The 20,017-nt window shown below is 40.9% G+C and overlaps 1 protein-coding gene across 2 annotated transcripts in view; it reads left to right on the top strand.

The window, feature by feature from the left end:
- Nucleotides 1–10,569, top strand: part of LOC108060281 (uncharacterized) — a 61,512-nt gene extending 50,943 nt beyond the window's left edge. For both annotated transcript variants that reach the window (XM_070218808.1, XM_044394227.2), the window contains 8 exons: nucleotides 5,239–5,510; nucleotides 6,084–6,360; nucleotides 6,425–6,643; nucleotides 6,709–6,933; nucleotides 6,992–7,366; nucleotides 7,619–8,826; nucleotides 9,121–10,366; nucleotides 10,432–10,569. In XM_070218808.1, the coding sequence (XP_070074909.1) occupies nucleotides 5,253–5,510; nucleotides 6,084–6,360; nucleotides 6,425–6,643; nucleotides 6,709–6,933; nucleotides 6,992–7,366; nucleotides 7,619–8,826; nucleotides 9,121–10,359 (3,801 nt within the window). In that variant the 5' untranslated portion in view covers nucleotides 5,239–5,252 and the 3' untranslated portion in view covers nucleotides 10,360–10,366; nucleotides 10,432–10,569. The remainder of the gene's footprint in view (nucleotides 1–5,238; nucleotides 5,511–6,083; nucleotides 6,361–6,424; nucleotides 6,644–6,708; nucleotides 6,934–6,991; nucleotides 7,367–7,618; nucleotides 8,827–9,120; nucleotides 10,367–10,431) is intronic.
- The last annotated feature ends 9,448 nt before the right edge of the window (nucleotides 10,570–20,017 follow it).

Raw genomic sequence — 20,017 nt, 5'->3', positions numbered from 1 at the left:
CAGGTGTTCAGAGAGTTTCATGTGTTACTCACAGGCCCCGCCTTAAAGTGGTATTGGCAGCTGATAGAAGACAGAGCTGAGGAGTACGAATTCGGCTACTTTTCGCTGACACGAGAAATGACCAGGGCGTTCTCAGCCTCGGAAAACGATTATGTTACCATCAAAGATCTGGTGGAGCGGCACCAGGGGTATAATGAGAGTTTGGACGATTACATCTCGGCAATGCACAATCTGCATTTTAAGATGCGAAGGAAAATTCCGGAATCAGATCTGGTTGAGATTTTGAAAGAGAATTTGAACTCCCAACTCGGAGCATTTATGTTGGCTTCTCCAATAGATTCGTTAGCAGAGTTTAAAAAGAAGGGAAGACGGTTGGAGAAGTGGATAAGAGATAAGAGAACACGTCCGCGTCAAGTCAACGAGATTTTCAACGAGTCAGAAGAAGACAGCGAATCAGAAGAGTACCAACTTGAGGCGTTCCAAAAAGACCGGCGACCGCAGGGAGCGAATGCGGAAAAGCCGAGCAGGACGAACCCATTCCGGCAAAATACAAACAAGAAAGTTTTCACAGGAGGGAGCGGGCCAGAAGCAGGAGGAGAGTGCACATCCCCGTTTCACACATATTTGTGTTACACTTGCAACAAGCCGGCCGATTTCTATCGCCATCGCAACCAAGCAGAGGGGACAGGATGCCAAGCCCGGTTCCATGACACCCAGTGTCATTACTGTGGCAAAAGTGACTCGTATCACTCAACGCAGGCTCCTTTTTTATCGAAAGGTCTGACCAGGGACGCAGGGGAGCCCGGTCAGAAAAACGAGACACAGAAGCAATAGAGAACACGATCGCGAGCCCGGCGCAGATTTCTCCGCATAAATCCTTTCAGCAGCGGAAGACGGAGTATGAGGCGGCTCGCGCACGCATCTTTAACCCGGACGATAAAAAAAAGGACGAGAGACAGCACCGGAAGGACAAGAAGCTTCAACACCTTCATCATTAAATTATATGGAATATCCAAGAGAAAAAAAAAAAAAACAATAGTCCCATTTTTTTTTTTTCACAAATGTTTTTACAAAAAATTATCCCGGCTAGTTCTGTCGATAGAGCACGAGACTCTGTATCCCAGGGTATGGGTCGAGGCCACACGTTGGGCTGGACTCAGGCACATGAAAAAAAAAAACACCCTGTAACCGCTTGTCGTAGAATTCTTTTTGCGAGGTCGTTCCATACGGAATCCGCATCGACGACATCGAGCCTGTTACGAGGGCCTGTTAGGGCGGGAAGCGAGTCAAAAAGGGGGCAGCAGAAGCCACAGTCTCTAAAGTTGCGAAAGAGAAAAGAAAGACCAAAATTTGCACAATGCAATATAATGCAATAATTGGGCAATTCAATGGAAAAATATAGCGGTCCGCAAAGCAACGAAAGACTGATATGAACCCGAGAGCTGACGCTAGCTAAATCCAAAGAGTGCCAGTTAGCTAGAAAAAGGGGAAATGAGTACCTAGATGGGAACACTTAGGTACGAAAATAAGAACCCGGAAGCAAAAAGAAAAGCTCAGCTGCTGTATAAAAGAACTAAAACTCCACGGAGAAGTCAGTCAGATTCTCAGATACGGCCGGTACTATTACAAATCGAGCGCAAAGAACAAAATAATCCGTTCGACGGAAAGTTCCAAACAGGAACATGAATCCTCGTTTCGCGTTGCACATAAACTCCGTGTAAAGGACCCAAAACAGCAAAATGGGATCCAAAGTTTCAAAAGCGGAAGGCAACACTGCCAATGTTATAAATAATGTCGAAGTGGTAGACCACAAGGACGAAATTGTAAAAGTGTTTAATGTCTTGTGTCTGATAGCAGTGTTAATAATGGTCCTTATAGTCCTCCGAGGACTCAGGATGTACAAAAGATCCGTACAACTCCGTCGGGATCACGGACACGATTTAGAAAGGATCGTAACCGCTGCCGCTAACTGGCCCGAGCGAAACCGGGATTAAGCACCAACAATAAAGTGAACTAAACCAAAAATAAAACAATCAACAACCGCAACAAGAACCCAAACAACAGAAAAACAAACAAATAATTATCAGTAACAACACTGAAAACCCAATCCAGCCACCACAACGAACGTGCATGTGTAATACGAAGCTCAGCGAGAAGTCACCGCCGTGGAGTTCACCTGGATGACCGAGTGCCGCTTTCTTTTATTCCCGCCATGTTCTCATAGTTTTTTTAATTGTCTGTTCAGTGTTTATGAGAAAAGAAAATTAATAGTTACGCGAAAGACGCGATGTCCAAGATATAAATTACACCCAAAATAAATATTATTTTTAAGTGCACTAATACACATACACATACATATACATATATATATATATATATGCCCAATTTAATTTAATATTTATCGCCAACCCAAATGATCCAGAGCGTCGAGATCTCATCGCCCAGGACTTAAAGGGGTAAGTTTGCCGGAACACGGTTCCTTTTTACCAGAAACATATTTATATATATATATACATACACCATGATTAATACACAGGCCCTCGCGGTCACTCTCAGAAATGAACCACATTTTTATATTAAAGTGAAATATATTCTGTCTAAAGTAAATTCACCTATAACGATAAATGATTTGGAACTTTTATACATTGAGACCTTCCGTCTTAACTTTTCACCGCTCATACACTGTAATAAAGTAGAAAAGGCCTTAGTTTGTGCTACAATACCCAACACTAATGTTTACTCTGAAAGCTTTTCAAATAAATTTCTTGGTGAAGTTAATACCTTTGTCATCCGTCTGATGAATTAGTTAAAGTCCAATACAATTATTCAACAAAAAAAAAACACACTACCATATAATCCAACTAATTTTAATCATATCTTGACGTAGGTTAACCTTTTTATAACTTTTTTTATAATTTAATAACACCTTGATTTTTCAGCGGCGAGTATCAGCCTTGTGTTCGTATGAACGATCATAAGAGCCTCAGAGCGACGTTTGTAGTCGTGAATAGTCAGCAATTTGTTGACGTGTGCACCTTATACAGGTGGTAAATTCGATACTCTCCGCAAACAATCTTTGTTGTCAACTACAATTAATTTCATATGTAATACCAATCATAATGTTACTCAAGTGGCACTTGCCAATATTTCCTACAATAAAGTTTATAATGTAAATCAAACTTTATAATGTCTTGGTAGAAACCAATTAAAAGGGGAGCTGGTAAACATGGAAGAAGGGGTCAAGAACAATGACATAACTTTTGACTGACGACCGCGACATTAGGGGATCGTATTGCGCGGCCCGCGACGATCCATTTGGCACACGAACGTGTGAAGGGGAGGGAATGTGGCCGAAACACAGCCCGATCGTGTTACGATCAAGCTACAGCTGAGCTTGTGGGGCAGTGCAGACAGAAGACCAACGGACCTTACGAATTCTATCCATTTTTTTTTTCAGGCACGATAAATTTATTCTCATTATGTTGGAGAGGAAGTGGCTTCCAAAGAACCCACCCCAAATACGGCGAGCTTAGCCGGCAGCCAGCGTGCCTGCTCAGGACGCAACTTCCTCGGCCCAAGTCCTTCTCAGGACTGGGGCACTAATATGCCGACGTAACACCCTTCTTTTTTCTTTTTTTTTTTTTTTGCATACAATTTTTTATGATATTCTTTTTTGGTAATTTTTTCAGTACTTTTTTGATTATTTTCTTCTTTTTTTTATGTTAAACTTTGGCCGTAAACTAACTTTGTCGGGTGGGGCTTGATAGTGTCTAGGGAGAATTGATGTTGCAAAGGGGTGGGTTGGGGCTTCAAGGGGTTGAGGGTACGGGGTAGCAGCAGTTCGAGCTGAGCTGGCCACGTTAGTTATTAGTCGGTGGCTCTGCGGGTTGAGTGAACATGAGAGCGGCGATAAATGTCTAGTTCAGCACTCGAAAAAAAGATCCCCCCCGAAAGCGGTGGAAGCGGAAAACATTGATAAACCAATGGGAAGGGGAAGACGGAGGGGAGTCCGGAAAATGTGGCATCGGGAAAACTGCCAGATAATCGCTAGCTTAATTCCCCGTCAAAGGGGAACGCATCAATTAAATATTTTAGAAGAAATTTAAAAAAACACAGAAGAACTTTTAAGTTTTGCATTTTAAGAGCAAGATTATATTATTTATTACTAAAAATTTTGTTTATTTTATTTATATTTAATTTTTAATTGATATGCTAGGCAAAACAATTTGCATCATGTATGTTTATTTATTATTCATTTTTGGAAATGTTTTTTTGTTTTTAAAACAATAAATAATGCAACAAATACGAAAATGTAATGAAATGTTTAGCTTATTTGGTTTTTACTTAATTGTCTTTACAAACCTTACAAAATATATATAAAAATAATATATAGCTCGGGTTTTCCCTATTTTCCCTTTAGTTATTCAGAGAGTGGTTCAACTTTATCGCAGCGATTGCAGCTGGAAAATTGACATCGGCTGGCTGACCAGCGAAAACGAAAACTAAATAAAAATGCAGTGCAATTTACGGTTTGCCGAAGGGGTGGGGTGTTGGGCGGTGGGTGGTGCCTTGCACCTAGATAAAAGTCAAGGGGGAGGGGGTGGGTGGGATCCAAAAGTACTGCCAATTTCATGCTATGCTCTCCCTCCTTTGTTCACTTCGCTCTCATCTCTTGCAGCAATCTTCTTCGGCGGCGACTCCCATTTCCCCTTTCCCCCAATGAATTGTTGTTCTCATACCATGCATATTGAGAATTTCTGGGGATGTTGTGTCTTCAAATTAAACCCCTAAAATTTTAATTATTAAATTTGAACAAAAAATAAAGCAAAATAAATATTAAATACGAATTAGAAAAATTTTAAAAATTTATTTCTATAAATTTTTCAATAAAATCCTCATAAAAGGTGATCTCCCATTCGATTCGATGCATGGTGCTCTTTGATTTTTTCTGCATTTTCCGCTACCTTTTTGCTGCGCATATTCTGATGTACTATATGCGCTCGTTTGGGTGTTTGATTAAATTTACAACAACGGAGCAGACCGAGTAGAACAAAAAAGCAAGAAAGAAATGCGGAACCGAGAGCTCTCTTTCGATAGGGAACCGCCTTCGGGTCTCTACTGCGCCTGTCCATTGAATCAATCGATGGCCAATAACCAATACCCCATGACCCCTGGCCAATAACCAATACCAATGGATACCTATATATATATATATACCGAAATACAAAATTATTGCAGGCGTGGCACACGAAATGCCGAATACCGAGAGACCCCGAGCCAGGCCAAAGCTCCGGAACAGAAACCGGATTCGGGCCAGGCCCGCCACGCCCGAGGATGTGCTGGAGAATCACCTTCAGAAGCTCTTCGAGGAGCAGGAGCTACTGCACAACCTGCTGATTAGCCATCGTCCGGGGATCAAGGCCCAGCTGGAGGATCTCGGGGGCGAGAGCAACTACGAGTTCGACACCCAGGACGAGGAGGCGGATGAAGAAAAGCAGCTAAACTTCAAGGTACGCGAACTATTAGCCCAATAAACTATCCAAAATAATTGCTATCAACTTGCAAGTCCATAAAATGAAATAATAATATGAGGGATACTTTTTTCTTACTTCAATTGATTATGGATAAAAACAATTTTTTTTCTGCTCTTTTTCAATCGTAATTTGGACAAATCAAGGCCCACAGAAAAATGACCGACTGTTTTGAGCAGCTTACAACCTAAACTAACGATCCCCATCACTTTCGGGAAAATCTATTTTTTTTTATCGATTTTTGCCTTTTTTTATGATTTCATGATTTTCATAATTTTTTGCGAAAATTGACAAAAATTAAAAATTTGCAGGTTTAAATGCAGATCGATTGTGAATTTTATTACGAGTTCAACGAGGTATGACATTCCAGAATTGGATCATTATTTCTATTTTTATGACCAAAATACTATTTTTGTTTGCGTGAAAAATCAGGATTTTGATTTTTGGTGCAATTTGAAAATAATAAATATTAACTATTTCTTTCTTTCATTGTGATTACATTATTACATTCTATATAACATTATTATTATTACATTCTATATGCCAATGGAGCCGGTTGACGAGAATCCAAAGGATTTTAGTGGCCAACCAGATAACGTAATCCTGGCCGAGGATGTGGAGGAGGACTACTCGGATCCTCCGAAATTCGAAGACCTTCCGATCCTTCCGCCTCGAATTTATCCGCATTGCAAGAACCACATCACTAGTGCTATTCCACTGCCCATTTTGGTGGGCAAATGCACCGCACCGAAGGTCGACGGACAGGGCTACGATCCGCCCTTCCTTTATCCCGATTTCATTGCCAAAAACGAGAAGAGTCGCGTGAAGTGTGAGTTATCTATAATGAATTTTGGCGATATATCATAAAACCTAATTCATAATTAATTTCGTAGACATCTTCACTTTGGTGGATAGTTTGGTCCAGCAAATGGAGCGTTTTCTTAAACTCAACGAACATTCGGTGGGCGAGGGAGCCAAAAAAAAGCGACCCACCGGAACTGTTCCCAAATCGAAGTCCCAGAACCAATTCAAAATCGATCAAGTGGGTCATGCGAAATATACGATTATTGTCAAGCCTCGTTTAAGGGAGCCAAAGCAACACAACCAGTCGAGTGAGTGAGAAAAATATAGCAAAATCCAGTTACTATAATCCAAAACAAATCTATGAATCCTGAAGAGAATCATCGTTTGGCCAAAAGTAAGATGCCGAAATCCAAACCGGAAACTAATCCCGAACTGGATTTGGATTTGGATTTGGATTGTGAATTCGGCATGGAGCACATTGAGAAGTTTCGAGCCAATACGGTTCGCGATGAAAAGCCTGGGAAATCCGGAACCAAAAAGAAAGTTCAGGAGAAACCCGCTGAAAATGCTGAAGGTGCTGAAAAGGAGGAAGAAGAAGGTAATTAATTTAATTAAATTAAATCAAATTAACTTACATTTAATTAATTTATATACAGAAGATGAAGATACAGAGGTGGAGGAGGAAAGAGAGGAGAAAGTAATGTTGGTAAAGTTGAAAAAACAGGAACCGATATTCGAAACAATTCTGAGTAGACCACCATCAAAGAAGGATGAATACTCGTATATGTCGATTCTTGAAGCTGGCCTGGCCAAAGCCCGTAGAAAGCAGTTGAGACGGGAGAAAAAGTATGGCAATGTCACTCCGCGACCTTCGACGCCCTCCACGCGACCTTGCACGCCCATCGAAGAGCCGCCTGCTGCCCCGAAAACCTCGAAACACTCCACGTTCTATGAGCTATTTGCGGCCCAATTGGATGCCGGTCAACTTGAAAGGAGCACCCTAACGCCATGGCGTCTGTTACAAGCCAGAGGTAGGTCACATAACTAATTTATGGTCTAGACTAGGGAATATCGCAATATATCGAAATTTAAAAAATCGAAACTATCGATAACTATTTCGTTTTTCAACGATTATATTTTTTGATAACCTCTTTCTACGTTAAATATATATAATTAATTTATCGCAAACATATTGCAACGCTAAGTTATCGATTTTATCGGTAGAGCATCGATATATCCCTAGTCTAGACCCATTTAGATAAGCATAATCCCCCTGGTCACAGGACCCCCGCCATTAAAGAGCTGGCAACGGGAAATCGTTAGGTTTGTGCGAGAGTATAAGAAGGAAACAAAACGAAGACAAAGAATGAAAGAGAGGGTCAGAATGGGAAAGAAGCCCATGGCGAAAAGAAAGCCCAAAACTTTGCTAGAAGAAGTATTGGGTAAAAAGGGATCGCGAAGGGAGCTGCTGCACCGGAAGTACCATTATGTGCCCATCAAGTTGAAGAAGAAGCGCCACCGGCACTACAAGGCCTACAAAAGGCAGAAGGAATGGTTCAGGGCGGAACGTCAATACAAGCGAATCCTGTACCTAAGGATTTTCCGACCCGACGATCTCTTCAAGACCAAATTGACCAAGAGGGAAAAATGGGCCCAGGGGCGTCAATTCTTCAACATACGAATCCTGGATCCGGTGAAGCCCAGGAAATTTCCCAAAACAGAAGTACCCGAAATGCCAGCCGAGGAAGAGTGGTCAGAGGATGAGGAGGATCCCGACGCCAGTCCCAGGCCCATGGACAAGGGTCAGAGGTTGAAGAACCTGCTCATGGAAAGCGCTCGCCTGAAGCGGCAGGAGAAACTCCATCATTTGGTACTGCCCGAGGATCCCCTGAGGGCAGTCTACCTGCCCCTTCTAGAGCGACGAAAGAGCCTGGTCGATAACGCCACAGAAAAGATTCCTGAGAAGGAGGAACCCGAAAAAGTAGAAGAGAATCAACCCGAAGCAGTGTTAGAAACATTGGATAGTGCCAGGACTTTCTATAGCACATCCACCACTATCGAACTTTCCAATGTTCCACTGTCGATAGCCACAGTTAGCACTCTCTTCTACGAGTCCAAGCCACCACCAATCGAAGCAATCGAAGCTAAGGAGGCAATCGAAAACAAAGCCCCCGAACCCATCAAAAAAGAAAAGAAAGCGGAAAGAAAGCGAGAGAAAAAGGAAAGACACCATCATAGAGTTGGTCCCAAAATCCGATTGCCCGATGATAAGGCGGAATTCCGGAGATACTTCGATTTGGATGGTATTTCGCTGTACATCCTGAAGCGCATGTCCAAGATGAAGCCCAAGAAGAGCCGGCCACGCATCGAAGGTCGCGTAAGGATCTCCAACTATCTGACGCATTTCTACTGGCAGCGTTTGCGACGCGATGATCCGTACTTCCATTGGTTCGTCAACGAGGGCTTCTACCCGGCTCACTACCTCACTAAGGTGGGTAAAGCTATCGATGGCACTATCGAAACTATCGATATTTAGGAAAATATCAATGATTTGGTTTTAATATCTAAAGTATAGCTCAGCTAAATAATTTAATTTTAATATAGTTTGTCAATTACTTCCGATATTATCGATACCATCCATATTTAGTAATAATATCGATGGCTTGTTTCGATTATCTAGAGTTACGCAAGACAAAGTAATTTAATTGTAATATAATTTAACGATTTTTTCGATATCATCGATACTATCGATAGTCAGTTATCACAACGCCTCTGTCTCACCCAGCTGAAGGAACTCAAGGACCTCCAGGTCCAGACGAATGACCAACTGGATGAGGAGATTCTGCAGTACATAGAACGGATGAATAAGGCGGTCAGTGAGGGCGAGGAGAAACCGTTGACCCTAACCTGGCAGATGGCCCACCTGATGGTCACCTCCTACTTCTGTGTGCTCTACCACAGAGCCACTTCGAAGCGCCGACCTGTCGAGGAGAGGTCATTGGTCCGGTGTCGCATTGCCGTCTCGGTGGTGGAGCTGTATCAACAGGAACTGAGTCGCGGATGGGGAAAGGACATTCGGGTGAATTGCAGGCGACTGATGAGCTGGGCCCGCTGGCACGAGACTCGCGTTCGGCTGATCTACGAAGAGGCACTTGTGAATGCCGAGGAGAGGTCCTCTATCGAAACCTGCCTGGTGATGCGTACTCCGAATTTGGAGTGCCTCGATGAGTTCTACGAACGTCGTGTTATGCCCCGACCCGATGCCTTGGCCATCAATCCGTTGGCCCACAAGATACGTCGCTATCCCCAGAACAAGAAGATAAAGAAAAAGAATAAGCGTAGTGTTGGAAAACGCCATCGAAAGTTCCCTTGTCCCATTCAGGGTTGCAAGATGACTTTGCGCTCCAGTGTTGTAATGTCGCACTTTCTCAGCGATCACTGCCGCCGTTTGCAGGAGCTTTGGCTCACCGATCGCATGGTTCTGATGTTCTATCCCAGTTCCTATCCGCCCGAGCAGATCTACTGCATTTGTGTGCTGGCCCTGTTGGTCAGGATGCCAGCCAAAAAGGCCCCGATACCACGGACCATAATCAACGATCAGTTGCCCTCACAATATCTGTATTTTGCCGAACATGCTCCGTGTTTTCTGATGTTCGCCCAGGTCGAAAGGTCAACGATTGAGGAAAAACCATCTGCAGATCCCAAACCCAATAATCGTGACTCTCTATACATCTTTTGGCTAACCAGCGCCGATTTTCATCTGAAAAATGTCGTCTGTCGCGTCTACATTTATTGCCAGGATCGCAGTCTCAAGGGAAATTCGCTGTTGAATTTCGTTAGCATGTCGGAGTTTAAGAGCGTTGCCCATCTGGTCAAAAATCAGCCGGGCAGCTATCTGGCCATCGATTATAAAACTATGGCATCGCTGACCAAGGACTTCAAGGAACTGCTCTTTATCGAGGTGCGCTACCTCAATAAAATGGTCGAGCATGAAGATTCCAATGACGAGACCTTCGATGTTTAGAAATTTGGTTCGATTTTGGTTGAATCTTTATGTGCAGCCATCTAATCTATTTATTTGCCATTTTCATTGCAGAACCTCTGGGCAGAAAACTTTGAGGGATATCAACAGCTTAATTGGAACTTAACTGGAACTATATATATATTTTTATATGCCAACTTTGGAAAATTATTGTGTCACTTGAAATAAACACAGGTTGTGGGTAATAAATTGAAGAATTCCTTTAAGAATCCTTTATTCGTTTCCATTTTAATATCATAGCTATCGCCAGAAAAGAAATTTAAAATAAGCAAAGCGAGGCAGCAAATCAAAAAACAATTACGCGGCAAATGACATTATCAAATGTCAAATGTCATGTTCCTTCTTTATTTTTTATTTTTCGTTCTTCAAACTCTCCCTTCCCCAATTTTCGTTGTATCTTGTATCTGGAACGTAGTATCTCGCGTATCTCTGAAATGCAAAGCAGCAAGAATAAAAAAAAAACAAAGAGAGCGCATCAAATTTGTTCGAGGCAATTTTTCAATTCATTGAAGTGGAATTCATAGGAAGCCCCCGAAGTCCGGACTTTGGATACTAAGCGCCACTTGACTTGCGACCCAGCGACCCCCTCGCTGACCTCCGCCCCTGTAAGTGGAAACCCCCTTGGGTGGAGTGGGCTGTGGAGTGGGGGAGTATCTGAAATCAAAATCAAGATTTTTGATTCTTTTATACACGCGCATTACACCCCTCCGATAAAAAGTTTTGGGGGATTGGTGGTTGGGGAGGGGGTTGTTTGGCGTTCACTTTGTTTGCCGGGGCTTCTTTTATTCTCTGGAAATTGGCTTTAAGCCCGTTGTTTGTAAATAAATCTTTGAATTGCCTTTGTATTTGCACATTATTGGTTGGCCAGCACAGTGAGCAAAAGCAAAGTGGAGCTACTAGAATTGAAGAATAATCCAATCTTAAATCTACTTTAATTTGTTTGGAAATTTATAAAGATTTAAAATTACTTTCAATATTTGTTATGTTATAAGTATAATATTTAGTATAAAAATGTATACCATTTCATTGCTCATTTCTCCCAGTGCAGCTGACTTATTGCGGTTAGTTGAAGACGTCGCTTATGATGGGCGCCCCTAACAACCGATGTCCCACCTGGATTTTGGTTCTGGGATCTGCGATTCCATATGCATTCGGCGACTTATTCCGCCTGATATTGATGGCCGCCCATTTGTCTCTCGGGGAGGTTGAAAAATCGCCCTGGCAATGACCCTGGGCCATGGCCTCTAATGAAAGTCAACACGCAGGACGGCGAACTAATGACCTGCGGGAGGTGGCCACTGGCCACCCAGTGGGTGGTTTCGTCTTTCATCAATCGAATTGAAGGCGCAGAAGGGACCTCTCTCCCGGTCACTTTTGAATATGTCGATTACGAGAGACGTTTATTGATAGTGAAGGAAGAAAAACTATTAGCAGCGAAAACAGACAGCCTTTCGGCAGAGACAACGTACATATGTCACAACCCCGGAGGCAAATGCAGGGGGAAAAATGAAAAATGATCTCATGGCAGAAATGGCATGACAGGCCTGTGGCACCGGAGGGTTAAAGCTGCTGCCGGGCACTGGTGGGTTAAGGGTGGACTTCGTAATATCGTCTAGAAACGAATGGTATTACATATCGATATCTAGTTATTATAATAAAATAAATTGATGAATCGATGGATAAAAGCAAAGGATATCAATAATTTATCAATCCTACATTTTTATAATATTAAAACAACAATTTGGAATTGAATATGCCTTATTAGTTAAATATTGTGATATGGAAAATATTCGATAAGGATAGATTAAAGGATAAAATGTGAACTATTAATATTATATTATTAAATATACCTTGTATATACCTTGAAAATGCCCTAAATATTATCACTAAAGATCGTTATTCCCTAAAAAATATTGACTTCTTTTGCCATCTCTATAGAAGGTGTGTCGGCATTCGTATAATTGCCATAATTTATCTGTCACATGTCGAATGTGTGTCAGCGTCAACGCAGAGTAGCAAAAGTAGTAGGATCACCCATTACCCATTTACCCACCACTGAATCACCCACCCACCTCATGCAGCACCACACATCATCATCAGCGAGCCACCACCCACTGGGCGGTATTTGGATTTCCTTGCAGGTCGGTCAGCTGTCATTAATATTTATTATGTCACATGCATGCCAGGGCCCAAAACATCGACTTTGACTCCCGGTTACGGTTACGGACAACGGATCCGGTTTCCCCGCTTCCAGTCTTCCAAGCTTCCAGGTTCAACTTCCCAACCAAAATACATACGTGCCCGAGCAGCTGGCCAAGAAGTTTCGGGTCAAGGGTTTTTTAATATTCTAATAGGCCGCATGAATATGCCAGGCAATTGGCGACAGGAGAGAAAGACTAGGGCCAAAATTTGGGCTAAACTCGGTAACAACCCTATTCGGATTGCTACTGCCATTTTGCGGCCGACTTAAAAATATTTCAAAACATATTATAATTATAACAATACAAGTTTAAAAATATTTAAAAATAATTTATAATTATAACAATAATTATTTTTCTCAATATTATTGTGTGGAAAATCAGCATCTGGGATATTGATAAAAATATGCAGTTTTATTAAAGTGTTTTTCCTGAGTTTTTGGTAAAAATTTGAATTTTTTTCTTTTTGTTTTTTTCTGTAACTTGGCTAAAAATGGTCTTACACCAAAAATTCAAACTGTTTTGAACAGATAACAAAATAAGAAATAAATCCATGACACTTTCCGGGTGATAGTGGAAAAATAAAATTTTCGCCAATTTTCAACTTTTTTATAAGGGGGTACCTCATGATTTTTTACGAAAAATGGCCAAAAAATAAAATGTCCAGGTTTTAATGCCAATCGTTCGGAAATTTAATAACGAGTTCAGAAAGGTATGACAATCCATATTTGGACCAATACTTCCATTGTTACGGTCAAAAAACGAAATATTTTTTTGTGAAAAATTGGAATCTGGGTTTTTGGTAAAAATTTGAATTTTTTTCTTCTTGTTTTTTTGCTGTAACTTGGCTAAAAATGGTCTTACACCAAAAATTCAAACTGTTTTGAACAGATAACAAAATAAGAAATACATCCATGACACTTTCCGGGTGATAGTGGAAAAATAAAATTTTCGCCAATTTTCAACTTTTTTATAAGGGGGTACCTCATGATTTTTTACGAAAAATGGCCAAAAAATAAAATGTCCAGGTTTTAATGCCAATCGTTCGGAAATTTAATAACGAGTTCAGAAAGGTATGACAATCCATATTTGGACCAATACTTCCATTGTTACGGTCAAAAAACGAAATATTTTTTTGTGAAAAATTGGAATCTGGGTTTTTGGTAAAAATTTGAATTTTTTTCTTCTTGTTTTTTTGCTGTAACTTGGCTAAAAATGGTCTTACACCAAAAATTCAAACTGTTTTGAACAGATAACAAAATAAGAAATACATCCATGACACTTTCCGGGTGATAGTGGAAAAATAAAATTTTCGCCAATTTTCAACTTTTTTATAAGGGGGTACCTCATGATTTTTTACGAAAAATGGCCAAAAAATAAAATGTCCGGGTTTTAATGCCAATCGATTGAAAATGTAATAACGAATTCAGAAAGGTGTGACAACCATTATTTGGATCAATGTTTCCGTGATGATTCTTTTAACACCTAACAAAATTAAGTTTTACAATTTTCCTGCACTCGTAGAGTTTGAGAAACGAATATAAAAATATATAGCTCAGATTAGTATATTTCTTTCGCTCCGATAATTTGCTTTGATCTCCTGATGACCACCTGAAACGCATCGCGCCCATAATTTCCGAGTTTGCAGAATGTCCAGAAGCACAATGGGCTCATTAGCCGTTTAATGGAATATGTAATGCGCCTGGGCCGAGTTGATAAAGTGACGATGTGAGTGGCCGGTTTTTGGGTGATTTTTGTAGATCTGGATTTCTGGTGGTTGTTGATGGCCAACGGTTGTCTCTCTGCCGCCCCCGAAAAACTAACAAACTAATCCAATATTTTTATTACGAAATGCCATTAAGGGTCATTGAATATTGTGGCATAATAAATAAATGGCATAGATATATGTAGTGGGTGCATGTGGGCCCGAGTATAATCCCAGCTATCAACGGCATCATTATTCAAAGACGGATTTAGCGGGGCGATACATATTACATATGGGAATGGATTTACCCCGGAAAACCCAGGGAAAACTCAAGAAAACTCTGACACACATACATCAAAGCGTCTTAAGTCCAGAGAAAAGCAGACGTTTGACTGCTCAAAAAGCGATTTTTCTGCCTGTCTTGAATGTGCCACCGAAGCCATTTTCATTAATAGGAAAATTCTGGGGAAAACTCCGTGTGTACGTGTGTGTGGGAGATGGGATTTTATGGCAAATCCTTTAGCCACTTGCCAATTGAAAATAAGCCAAGTGCTCGTTCTTCTGCGTTCTTCATTTTCCTTTCAAGGCGGCTACCCATTAATAAGCCAGTTCACACCCAAACACCTGACGCCCTTGGCTCACCTGCGGAATCCACCCAACCACCCACTCCTCCCCATTTTCCTGGTTAGCCACTCAAGGACCAACACGGCCAACGTGCGCTTAATTAGTCCGTTTTGTTTAAAACGATTCTGATGACCATGGAGCTGATGATGATTCTCATGTTGCCCACATACGTGTACGTATAACGTGTGTGCATATTCAGATAAATGCATGTACACATGGCCATTCCTTTTAACTGCTCTTCATGGAGGTCCTTTGATTTTCGGGGTCCTTTGAAAATAAATATGGAATATTTTGGTGTAGTTTAAACATTTATTTAATATTTAAAGAAAATTAATCATGCAGTATTTTGGTCTTCTATCTAAATCACTATTTAAATCACTATATTGTAATAATATTAAATTATATTTTTAATATTGAAAGCAGGTTTAAATATATTTAATTTATTTAATTATTCATTTAATTATTTTAAAAATAAATTACTCTGGCCGAATATATTTTTTAATTTTTATTTTGTTATTTTGCTCTTTAATAATCGCTTATAGAGCATTTGAAGACCCATAGCTCCACTTTTGATTGCCTTACACTTTTTTATTCGCCCATCGCACTTCCTGCAGGAGCAGCTATAGCTGCTTGTTTGCCAGCAATTCAATTTGCCGGCTTTCTATACTCGTTCACCCACTGTTTTATGTTCGCTTCTTCCATTTTTTATTTTCGCATTTTCCACGCCGGTCACTTCTCCCACACTTTTCCACATTTCCGCCGCGCTTTTCTTTCAGCCCATGTTTGCGTATGTTAATCGAAATGTTTGGCGGCCTGAATGGGGGGCGTTCTATATGTACATATATAGGTATATATTTTTTCACATGTGTAACGCGGCTTTGTTGAACATTAAATGGAGGTTAATACCTGGCAGCACGTCCACTTCCATTTCCATTTGGCGAGGAGAGGGTCAAGTGCAGCATCCAAAGCAAAAGCGGAAGGGTTGTGCGATATATCCCATCCAGCATATTGTGGGGTTCGCATCCGTGCATCCGCAGTTCGCTGGATTATCGGGGGGCTAATGTTATTGCCACCGCATTTGATTGTTGTCCATTTTCCCGGCGCCAGCGGCACTTGCCCCCTCCAGAAAACCCCCTCAATTTTCGATTGTTGTTGCAAATAGGCGAGTGATTTTACGGTTAATTGATTTTAAAGCGATTTCGCTTAAATGTTATCTCTGCATTGTTGTTACTGCGGCTCCACATCGCGAGTGGATCAAATTGGGATTGAAAGCGGGCTTTTGGCTGAGGTTTTTGGTTTTTTTTATGTCTGATTACAAAGGATTTCCTTTTTTGTCGGGGTAATTAAAGTGCTGCGGGTGGGTGGAAAAACTGGACAAACATTTATTGCATTAAATAGTTTCTAAATGATTTGGTAATAAATATACATGAAATCACTTTTAAGTAATAAAATTTGGCAACAGTATATTTTTGGCCGAAAAGGGATATGAATTCATACAGGAATATTATTCACTGCATACTTTTTTAGGCACCTATTTAGCACAAATAATAATAAGGACATTTTTAAGACCCTGTCAGCTGCTCTTTATTTGAATTTCGCAACCGAAATTGTTTCATATCGACAGCGATTTGGTTTAACCTGGGGGAAATGGATATATATTTGCCCAGCCCCAAGGCGCCGGGCAATTAGAAACCATCCACCCAAGTGGGCAGCAAAGGAGACTCGTGTGTTCATTAAAACAATAAAAAGAACACACGCTCAGATGCGGATACAAAAATACAGATACAGATAAGGAAATAAGGAACCGAAGGCCTAATTATGATTTCTCCAACTGACAGCGGTCTAAACAGCCTTGGGAGGTTATTATCGAGGGGTGGCAAAACCCCCCCGCTTTTCTTTCAGCTGTCCGAACGTCTATCTGTGCGTAACGCAACGTAATTACACAACATTCTTAGTTGGGCATTTGGCCAGTGGCTATTTGCCCATTGGTTTTACGAGCGTGCTGCACTTTTGCGGCCATCATCAAGGATCAGGAGATCCAGGACATACAGGACAGCCAGGACATACAACATCATCATCAGAGCAACCCCGAAACGAAAAACTATCCCACAATAACCGAACCGAACGAACGGCAAACCGACTAACCGAAGCGGTAACTGTAACTGTTTACTGGAGGCTGTGCCACCTGTCTGCCCACCGATTGTGCGTGGGTGCACTGCAAGAAAATATAGGGCTAAAAAAAAAATGAAATGGAAATAAAACAATTAAATCCATTGATTTAAAAAATAATAAAACAAAAAAATTGCAATAAAATAAAATGAATGAATGAATGTAATAAAATATTAAAATAAAATAGTGAAAAAAAATAATATAATAAAAATAAAATAAAAAAAAAATAAAAAAAAAATAATATAATAAAATAACCAAATAAAATATTCAAATAAATAAACTATTTTTTAATTTCTTCTCGATTTTTTTCGATTTCTTTTCCTAATAAGCAATTCCGAATTTTTGATTTTACTTGGGTATTGGAACTTACCTCCTCTTTTCTTGACGTGCACTTTTAGTCCCTGGAATGTTATTAGCAGCTTGCGTGCAAAAACATTTATGAAATTCCCAACCCCACGCAGCACATCCTGTATATCCTGGCCATCTCCTGGCCTCGCACTCGCACTCGCCCATTCTCGGTCTTTATGTGACGACGCAGAATGATACGAAAACGTTTCGTCATAAACTTCAATAATCGTAAATATAGATTTCTCCATTTCCCCGTTCCTCTCCACCAATCCCCTTTCGTAGGTTGAAATTAATAGTTTTAGGCTTTCGTCCCAGCATCATCGCATCGCATCGCATTTCATTTTCCCGTTCGCCTGGTCAGTTATATTGCCACCCCCTTTTTGGCCGCCCAGTGGCGTAACGCCCCCCCCTATTGGCCGCTTGTGTGTAATGCACATTTATGTCGCCGGACAGTGGCTAACAGTTTTATCGTTTCGTCAATGTCATAAATTCTGATCTAGTAGCCGAAATTGAACTTAATGCGAAGTAGACACAGCAGTGGGGAAGTCGCATCACAAGATGCTGATGCTCGGAAGTACAGTTGTGCTTGAGGAACTATTTAATAGAAAGGTGCCCAAAAGTAGGCAGCAAAAAATATAGAAAATTGCACAGTTATTGCTGCATACCTTTATACACCTTAGCAAATCCTTTTAATTTGAGACCCTCGGATCTTTGTTTTATATCCTCAAATACTTACTATCCTTGCCAATAATTACCGATTTGCCTGCCCTTTCGAGTGATTTACGCGCAGACACATCGATAATCGCGTCTGGATAAATTATTATGGCAAACCCCAATGGAGTTTCAGCTGGTTTCGGTTTCGGTTTCAGATTCTGATTCAGATCCTGGTTTGGGCTTATTATTTATGTGGCAATTAGCGGTGCATGCTTTTAGGAACTGGCCAAAGGCGAGCGATTTTAATGACCATTTAAAGCGCATTTCGTTGTTGGCACTTTATTTTTATTTATTTACGTACGAATGCGAATCGAGGTTTCGGCTTTGTGTTTTGTGTTTTGGGGTTGGGGTTGGGGAATTCCTTATCAAGATGTTCGGTCGCCAGTTCTAATTGATAGGGCGGGCACGCCCACTGCCCACCCAAGCCGTTCGATATCGTATAGTCGCGTGTTCATAATTTGAGCCAAAGTGGAGCGGGGATTTGTAGAGCCCGAAAATGCCACGGAAAATCCACAAACACATTGTGTGCTAAATTACTAAATCAAAGGGTGGTTCGACCTGGGATTTTCAACGGGTGCGGGTCAGTTCTGGCTGTTCTGGCTGTTCCACCGGTTTTACCAGGGATTTGCACAATTTTCCCGGTACTCCTAGTTGGCGTGTCGATCGCTCATAATTCGCTTTCGCCCGAAAACGACATGCAAGCAAACAAAATCGAAAATTCAGCACGAACATTATCGATAAAATTGCCATTAAAGCACCGCCCGACGGACCTTATCGATAGTTTGCATCGCTCTCTGTCGGAACGGAATGGAACGGAAGTCGATTTGGATGATGAATGAAGCCCGATGAAAAGGGGCAGATAGGCCAACTTTACCATATACCCATACCCCCAATACAATCTGGCCAATCGACCCGACAAGGGTTAACCAAATGCCAGAGGGGCGGGCCCTTAGGATTTTTGGGATCGGGGGACAGCGCTCAAAAACAAAGAAAATACAGGAATTGTTCCATAAATTAGATCGATAGATTACAAAAAGAATGAAATTTGCGGGCAAAGCTATAGCATTTATATATAATTTAAGTTATGAAACTTAAGCTAAAAATTTAAAAACTATTTAAGATTAATATACTATTTGTTTGTGGTTAAAATTTAAGCTAAGGTTAAGTTAGGGTTAAGTTTGGGCTAAGGTTACGTTAAATTAAGGTTATTTCCCCAAAGTTTTCTTTTTAAAATAAAAATAAATTCAAGAAAAATGTTTCAGGCATAAAAATTAATATTCCGCATATAAACGATACCCGATGATTTATTCAAATATCGAGCCTGCTTTAATCTTTCATTTTTTAACTTGGCCTCTTTTTCCCTCTCGATTCGCCCATACTCACACACTTTCATCCATTGCAAATAATACAATTAAATAAATTTACGTGCGCCACGCAATCTGCATACATAACTTGGTCATAGAAGGAGGCACTTCACTCACTAGAACCCCCCCAAAACACCGCCCACTCAAGGACGGGGGGCAGCGCCTGAAAGTATGCAAGAATTCATAAAACTCAAGCGCCAGCGACTGTAAAGAAATCAAATGAGTTCGACTGGAATGGAAATACAGGGGGTGGGGAACGCTCGAGAACTCGGTTCAATCATGCAAAGTGGCGACCAACTACAAAAAAAAAAGCCATGAAAGAAAGTGGCGGGGGAATATTTCTGGCGAGAGCATGACGAAAATATTGCCAGCAAATGAAGTCATTTGCATGCATGACAATTGTTATTGCATATTTTTTGGCGCACGCGCTAATATCGAAATTGACAAAATGCCCCAAAAACCAAAGAACCAAAAAAACCCCCTTTTCATCAATTGAACTACCCTTTTATGCCTTTTAT

The sequence above is a fragment of the Drosophila takahashii genome, chromosome X (genome assembly GCF_030179915.1).
Source record: "Drosophila takahashii strain IR98-3 E-12201 chromosome X, DtakHiC1v2, whole genome shotgun sequence".
Taxonomy (NCBI): Eukaryota; Metazoa; Arthropoda; class Insecta; order Diptera; family Drosophilidae; genus Drosophila; species Drosophila takahashii.
The sequence above is the reverse complement of the archived record's forward strand: the minus strand, read 5'-3'. Positions and strand labels throughout refer to the sequence as shown.